Source organism: Blennius ocellaris (assembly GCF_963422515.1).
Source record: "Blennius ocellaris genome assembly, chromosome: 9".
NCBI classification, from domain to species: Eukaryota; Metazoa; Chordata; class Actinopteri; order Blenniiformes; family Blenniidae; genus Blennius; species Blennius ocellaris.
The window spans coordinates 16396019-16404731 of NC_137658.1; the positions used below are offsets into that span (position 1 = coordinate 16396019).

Consider the following 8713-nt stretch of genomic DNA (forward strand, 5'->3'; position numbering starts at 1 on the left):
ATCTGCCAGCAAATGTCTTCCCAGCCTCCTTCTCTCACCATCTGTCCGGGCTCTCCTTTCACTTCTCGTCCATGTCACCGTTTCCCCTCTGCAGCCATTTCGCTATTTTGCATCTGTCTGGCCGGCTACGTCGATCTGTCATTTCATCTGCCTGCCATGTTAATGTCTGGGTTTTTTTTTTTTTTTTTTTTTGTGCTCCTTGTAAGCATTGGCTTTAATTTGAAGTGGGAATTGGGAAATGCAAAATGGCCTGAGTTGAAACGGAGCTATACCTGTCTGCCTCCTCCGACCTGTCTCAGCTTTCTCGTGACATCCTAAAAGCCTGTCAAGTTCAGATCTCAGCCGTCCACAAATCCTGTCTCTCAGGCTCTTTTGCAGTGGCCTGGTCCAAGGAAATTCACCAGCCCACTCCCCTCAGGTGTGTTTCCCCGGGACAGCATCCGTGGATGGAGAGGAACCTGGAAGCCAGGATGGATGTGTCGCTCTGGAGGAGCGAGCAGGTCGGAGAACCTCTGCTCTAAGCTGCTTATGATCCACCGTCTCTCCGTCTGCCTGTCTGTCCGTCCTCGTCCCCGGGGATCTGTACCTGTGAAAGCTGAGCGATGTTCCCACATGGCGTGGGCACGACGTCCCACACAGAATTATCTCATCGTTGGCATTTGCATAACACACACACACACACACACACACACACACAGAAAGGCGCGAGCCGAGCGGTGTCAAAAGGTTGGGATTGTCTGAGTCTGCCCGCCTGCTTGTCTGTCTTCTCCGTCCTTGTCTCAGAAAGTTGTTGTTCATTTTGCTCTCCATCGATCTCCATCTTCTCCTCCCTCTCAGTCGCTCGCCTCTCCGTTGCGCTCCTCCGGGGAAATGCATGCAGATATTACCGAAGCCGTCGTCCGCTATTGTGAGGCGCGTATGTGCCAATTGGCTCTCGCAGTGAAGTGCGACCGAACAACAGTTCACATTAAGAAGGGTGGCAGATACGTATGGCAGATTAATGAGTCCACGAATGGATTCTGATTAATACATAATTACTGATCTTCCTGCCTTTTTGCTTCACAGCTCTGTGTGAACCTCACTATCTGCATGTCATTCAGGAGCACATTTGAATTAACATCTCACTTTTCATCCTGTTTTTTGGGGGGGGTTTTTGCCTCAATAGAAGCTGCCAATAAAAAGAACAAGACATTTCGAGTTTAAAATTCACTTCAGAAACGTGTCTGTAGGGAGAAAATGAATACCACCATATGTCAAATAAGGCTAATTTCTAGCTGTTTCTAGCTGACGTCAGACTGCATGCATGTTGAGACAAATATTATCTCTATTTTTGCTGCTTTACACAATTTATTCATAATCTACTGGCAACAACAGATGCCTGGGATTCAACAATTTTCTCTTATTTTCTCTGAGAACAAAAAACCCCCCAGCTTTGTCGAGTAGCCCAACACTCACGCCAAGATTTTGGAAGGTTTGGTTTCACAGCCCAAAAATACACATTTTGCTTTTAAGTAAATTACATTTGTATTATTACATAGGCACGGTGACCTAGTAGTTCGAGGTAAAGGTGGACTTGGAGGCTCTCCCACTTCGAGTTTGCATGTTCTCCCTCTGCATGGGTTTTTATGATATGCTGCATCGAGAAGATTGTCTGGAGCTCAAACGTACTTCTCCAGGTGCACGGAGAAATGCTCTGTATTGCACTACAAAAATAGAAGACTATTGATTCAACAAAAAAAAAAAAAAGAAAAAGAAAAGAAAATTTGGGATGTGATTAATTCAAATCAAAATGTAATCATCAAAGCCCTAATGTGAGCAATCCGTCACTTTAAAGTCAGTACTGTTGCGTTTGGGAATTTCAGCAATTGGTTTCAATTGTTCTGCGACGATTGCTTCTATCTGTTTCGGATTGTTTGTGTGCTTCAGGCTTCTTGAGCTGAATGTGTTTCATGCTTTTGCACTCATGGGTTTGTTGACCACAAAACACAAGGATACTCTTACAAGATTCTCAAGCCAACCCGTCTGGAGAGAAAATATTGCGCCGTGTTGCTCAAGGTCTGAATGGACTAACAGATCTTTGGTTTCTATGCTGTCGGGTTGTTTTGTCTCTCTTTTGTCCTCTGCCAGTGTTTGGTGCACACTGAACAGAAATGTCTGACATATTGCTATGGTGGCATCTCTCTCCTGCTGGTTTAATCAATCTGACCTGATGTACATCTGGGGGTTGACTTGTCTTTCTTTTTCTTTTTTTGTGTGAAGCCTGTTTGCTCTTCATCAGTGTACCATACCCGTGACTGGCGCCTCAATGTCCAACATGGTGCGCTCCTGGCGCAGGATGGCGGCGCCCTCGTCGATGATGCGCAGGGCCACGGCCTCCTCCAGCCGGCCCTCCTTCGTGAGGTGAGCTTTGAGCAGGTCCACCCGCGGCCGGCCCTCGGCGTCGAACACCTCCTTCATGGTCAGCCGGTGGGCCAGGGGGAAGGGGACCGCTGAGGACAAAGAAGGGTTCGAAATGAGAGGAGTACGAGTCAACGGCGGAGGGAGGGAAAGCGTAAAATACAGCCGACATCATGACCGGGAGGAGTTGGAATGAAGTTGAACAGGCGAGGTGGAGAGGTTGAACCAGGGAAAGAAGGAGGGAAGGTTTGTTATAATGACGGACATGATTTATTGATATTTTCTGTATTTTCCAGCAGTTTTTAGGAGCCTCTGCTCTTTGTGTGTGTGTGTGTGTGTGTGTGTGTGTGTGTAAGCAGGGGCTGCCAGTGTTATCAGGGCTGCCTGCCTCTGTTCTGCAGTAATGTCTTTCTTACATAATGAAGGCCCCCAGGGCGCTGCTGGAGAGGGGGGTTTGACTGACGACGAGGGTGATACAGCAAGAGCGCACAGCTGCACGTGAGGGGGCGCGCACACACATGTGAACGAACAGACACACACACAGACACACACACATACACACACACACACACACAGGCACGCAAAGTGTTCTTAACGAATGAGCACAAAGTCAGTGGCAAGAAACAAAAGGCAGAGGTGCAGGGGCGCATGCGCACATCATGTATGGCAAAATGGCGTTAGCACGCATGATCAAACGGGTGTACACACACACACACACACACACACACACACACACACACACACACACACACACACACACACGCACTCACACATACACACATTCATGAAAGCTCATAAAAGGTATTGTTATTCAGGATCCACAGAGCCTGTTGGAGCCCCACCAGTGCTAACACAGATAATGGCCTAGATCACATACTAAAAAGTAGGCCTGTCTCTCCCCCCCCCCCCACACACACACACCCTGTCACTTAGTCTCTGTTTTGCACTCTCTCCTCCGGTCCCTTCTCTTTCCTCCCTCTCTCGCTCGTCCTGTTGCCGTAACAGACAAGCGCCTCCTCGGTGAGCGTTCACACCAGCCTGCATCGTGTTTCTTTCTAATGTGACACTCACACTTTACTTTCCACAGTAAAGCTGGCTCATCAAAAACATTTATGTAGTCCAATCTGAAACATCAGTGACATTTCGCCAACTCCAAATGAGCTGTCCTTAGGGGGGGGATGTTGGATACATTTGTTACAATCAACACTTTCTGTCTGATTACTGTGATTTTACTCACTATGAGTCCTTATTATGTGAAAATCAGCGAATGGGGAAAAACTGATTATTTCAACCGTTATGGTTCCTCCATATCACGTGGCCCTCAGATGTGAGCGGCAACTCAGTACGCTTGTGTCATTCACGGAAAAACACGAGGATTTCTTTCACCTTGTCACACTTGTCCAACTTGAGATGCCCATTAGCACTTAAAACACATCCCACATCATCTCAATTCCAAACAGATTTTTAGGACACTGCTCATTAGTGTGTCGGGGGAAGAGTTTCAAACTTGTCACTTTAGAGCTCGGGCGTTGGTTTCCTTCTCTACACGACATGATAAGATATTCATATTAACAGTTATTGAGATGTACATTGAAGTGTGAATAACACAGACGAATGTAAGTAAATATAACAAAGACAGTTATGAGGGTTGCAGATTTATATGAAGACTGATAAGATTCGTGCTTTTTATTGCCTATGAACCAGCAGCCCTCGTTAGGAACACGAGGTAACGTGGAAAAACTTTACAAAAAAAAACCAAGAACTTAAGCCATGTGGCTCAAGCTCAGTGGGTGCATCTCCTGACTCTGTAAGACAGCTTCCACCATGCCCATGACTCTTTTCAACTTCTCCATATTGAACGTAACACATCAGCTCACCCTGAGACATCCCAGCACACCTCTAGCTGCCAGAGCAACGGGTCTGTTTTCCATCCATTCAGAGCAGTGGTCCTACATGTTGAGACCAGTTCTGCATTGCAAGTTGAGCCTGATTGATATTGAAGAAGGCACGTGGACTTCAGGCCAACGAAGGAATTACTCGCACATGTTGGCATTTTATGTGACTGCATATTTATTTATAACAGGAAACAACAGGGCCCGGCGAGTAAGTGGTTAAACTCGTCCTTTGTTGTGCTGTAATGCACTCGTCTGAATTACTGTGCCGACGCTGTTCCGCGTGATTAAAACAAAACAGCCAAGAAAGAGGCCGGGATCCTCTTTTGTAGGAGCGCACGCCCATAAACTTGATCTGTTTATGTGTGTTTCTGGTCCAACCGAGGCCTTTGTGCGACGCCCGGGCGTGCGAGTGCGAGAGGAAAAAGAGCCGGAGAGACGGAGGAGGGCAGAAGCGAGAGGGACAGAGTGTGAAGCTCGTAAATTGTGAGAGCGTTTTAAGTAGGGCAGGTATGAGAGTGGAAAGCAGCAGAGACACCGAGCTTAGGGGAGAGGAACTATACTTGGGAAAGCTACACTCGGCAGTTGGGGAATAGAGAGGAGAAGTTCAGCGCCGACGCCGTCAGATCACACGATGGCCGCCCGTCTGAGGAGGGCACAATCCATGGGAAACACTCAGTTATGGTCGAGAGGTTCCCACACACACACACAAGTATGAAAGGACCACATCTGAATTCTGAAAGATGCTTGTGAAGCATGTTGAAAAATAAGCATTTTAATTTAACAAGTGTTGATTTATTCGCCCGGAAGGCAAATAGAGAAACAGAAGCAATGCACTCATAACCGTGGCTTTAGCATGACGTCTGGATGCGACATCCATTATTCACTAGTACAATTAATTATCTCGTGGTTACCAGCTTGTGGGCTGTCGTCTGATGGATCCAATGTGACTGAAGTCTGCAGTTGAATTTGATTTAGGAAACAAAGTGGAAAGTGGCAGCAGCTCTTCTGGACTGACGCAGAGCTTATCAGAGCTCAATGCTGACATCAATTTAGTATCTACTCGTCATAGGGAATTCACTAACAACAGCTGGAATCTGGTTCCCTTTCTTAACAAGACGCAAGAAAAACATAGGGAGAAGCACTGATTGCTTCCATATTTTTTTGACTGTACAGAAGCTTCAAAAGGAAATCTAAACGTAACAGTGAAGGTCAGGTTAAAACAATATGTAATGTGTTATACAACACAGCTGAAGTTGTTTTCTTAAACTGAAAGGTTGAAGGATTTATCATCTTATGTCCACATCTGCTCGTGTGGGTCTCTGTGAAGACGGAAGCTATAGAAATGTGCAAGTCCACAGCAGGGGGAGGCTTTAAGGGTGAATGAGCGAGTGCAAACAGCAGGAAAATGTGCACATTTATGTCAGACTGGATATTTGCTCTGAATCCAAAACTGGACAGAAAGTTATGAGACATTCCATCTTTAACATAAACTGACAACACAGTGTCTAATTGTGTGGTTTCGTGTCCATTTTCTGGTGTTGGTCTGGTACCGATTTAGATTTCTAAGCATTCTAACAAGCAAGTTTCTGTTCGGCTCCTCCTGTAACCTTTCATGATATTCGCCACCAAAGTGATCCTCAAACAGGGAAATCTTGAATAAAAGGCATAGAATTTAATTTAGTGCAAGAATGGGGTTTCCTAGAAGCATCCACGTTTTCCAAGACAACTGCAACGCAGCATCAAATTCTGAGAAAGTCTGAATCCTTGTTTATGTAACGTTTGATTACTGGAATAGTGGCGGTGAGCTGCTGCCTTGTGCTTTTGCTTTCTTTATACTTACTATCGCAATAAACAGCTACTTATTACGTTCAACCAGTGACAGGATTATAATAAAAACGTTTAAGCTTCTAAGAGAATTTCAAGGTTAAACTTTTACTTCTGGAGTCATTAAAGTAGGTAATTAACATCATTGGGTGACACCAAATTATCATGCGTTCTCTAGGGAAAGTATAAAACTGGTCAAAAGTGCATTTATTTCACAATTTACCGTGTAAATTTGTGTCTAAATTGAAAATTTGTTAAACATGCCACCTATGGATCATTTATTTTCTGAACACTGTCGATTAAACGTGGTGACGTGGTTTATACCAAAACACGAGAGGTTGAGAGCAGGATCATTATTATATTTAACGTCATTTACACAAAGTACTCAACCTGCTCCAATTTCAATTTGGCACTATATTTTGGAGTTTTCACCGACTCACCAATGTTAGTTTGTAAGAACTGAGGACGAGATCAAATGTGGCTGCTTGTCTCCTCACTGTTTGAACTATTTGACTTATTAAAATACTCAGATATTCATGGAAATGGAAAGACTAACAGAACTAAAACAGGTCCTGAAATTTAATCTTGATGTTTGGAGTTAAAACTCATGGTGAAATCATAATGAAATAGTAACGTCTAAAATGTAGCAATTTATTATCTTTTAACAATAGAGACCATTTAGTGACATTTCAGTGACAAAATGTGACTCAGCTTATCACAAACACACAGGAAGGACTTCAAACATGAAAATCCTCTTTTCCAAGTCGGTATTCGGGGAAAACGGATGTTTGGGTTCCTTGCAAAGCTTCATTTGGTGTCATTTGGTGCCGATGACTTGTTACAGCTTGTGCAGAACCAATCTCACCCACTGACGACTGAAAGCGTCAAGTCTTTTTTCAGCGGTCTGCTGCAACCAGCCTTCTAACAGTGGATGTGTGAAGACCGGAGATCAAGAACAGGAGCTTGGCTGCTCTCCTTTGCATCCGTGGTTCAGAAAGTCACCTCACCCACCCGGGCTACAAAGCCCGCGGGTTACTTCTGATCATCGGCTGCACGCTGAACCAGTAGGCAGCGGCGTTATTATGTCAGGCTGTGATGCAATGTTGCTATAAGTGGCGATGTTTGAAATTGCCTTCAAATGCTTCGCGCTGGACTTCAGGGAGGAGTCGGTGACAGTTTGCGTTGCCGCATTCATTAGATTAGATAGCGGAGTCGCTGCTGCAGAGACGACATTTGGAGCGAGGACATTCACACCAGCGCCGGTCCGTGAGCTCATAACCTCTCGCAGAGGCCTGAAGGGCGCCACCTGTATCTCAGAGGGAGGAGCTGCGTGAACCACACGCTCACCTCTTGTAGCGCGAGTGACATTACCGCCAAGTTAACTGTGTCAAAGACTGAACAAACATTTTCATTCATGTGAGCATCTAATGAGGTGAGCGAAGCCGCAAATCGGCGATGACGCACAATAACCAGCGCTTTTACCTGAGGGGGTCGGCGGACTGAAAGCAATTACTAGTTATTACCGTGCCTACTGCCAAAAAGAGCAAGACTGATACTGTACAATATTGTACTTTTAATCACCACGTTAAAATAAGACACTCTTTTCAAGTTTAATTGTGCCGATGGCTCTTGTACTTAAAGGTTTTTTTTTTATTTTGCAAAAACTGTGATATTTCAATGTGTTTTGGGCCATTTGTTACCCCCCCCAAAAAAGATTATATCTGAAAACTACACCCAAAGTGAAGATTTGGTCAAACGCTGTCTTTCTGTTTGCGTGTAGAAACTCAGGGGAGGCGGAGGTTAACGTCACAGTGTGCGACAGAAGCGTCATCGGCATCAAAGTCACCGGCGTTTCCAGTTTGGCTGCTGAGGTGGCGATGGATGCTGTCAGAGCAGTGCTTGTTTTTAATGTATGTGCAAACGCTTTTGTCTTGTTGGCGTTTACAATCACGGCTGCTCTATTATGCGGAGGAGCAGAGGCCGTGTGCTCCTCGTTACATCGCCGCCTAGAGGTGTGTCATGCTCATAGTTGCCGTTAAGGTTTTTACACGCTTGAGTAAATGAAACATTTTTTTTTTGAAAAACGAGCTATGTGTAAATGTGGCCTGAGTCTGCTTCCAATAGAAATGTTAGGATTTCTAAGCACCTGTCTGATGCAATGTGGAGATGTGTCTCACTGCACTAATAGCAGCAAAGACTTGGTTTGGCAGAGAGATGTAACACACACAGTCTCCCTCAAGTCTTTGATACTTCCTTGATATTTTGAAGCACCCACACAGATATATACATGGCGATCTACTATCAACCCCACAGCGTTTCCCTGTCGGGTTTCGGATTAACATCCTGCGCTCGCCATGAAAACACTGAGGATTAAAACAAGGTTTGACCAAGTCTTACTAACTTTAAGCCATAGGCAGACTTCTTTGGCTTCAAAACACTTCACACAATAGAATAAGAGCACTACTGCACCGGTGGGCAATTCTTTTTCCCCAAGAGAGCCACATGAAAAAGTAAAACTACAGTGGAGAGCCAAGACACAACTTTGATTCAATACTGCTCAAAATGAACTTAATCTCTTGTTATGTGTTTTGGTCGGC

At 45.0% G+C, this 8713-nt stretch overlaps 1 protein-coding gene across 1 annotated transcript in view; it reads right to left on the reverse strand.

The window, feature by feature from the left end:
• Window positions 1-8713, reverse strand: part of ppp3cb (protein phosphatase 3, catalytic subunit, beta isozyme) — a gene marked incomplete at both ends in the record, with an annotated part of 39467 nt that overhangs the window by 22571 nt on the left and 8183 nt on the right. Inside the window, one exon of the mRNA XM_080501957.1 lies at window positions 2289-2489. Within this exon, the coding sequence (XP_080358083.1) occupies window positions 2289-2489 (201 nt within the window). The remainder of the gene's footprint in view (window positions 1-2288; window positions 2490-8713) is intronic.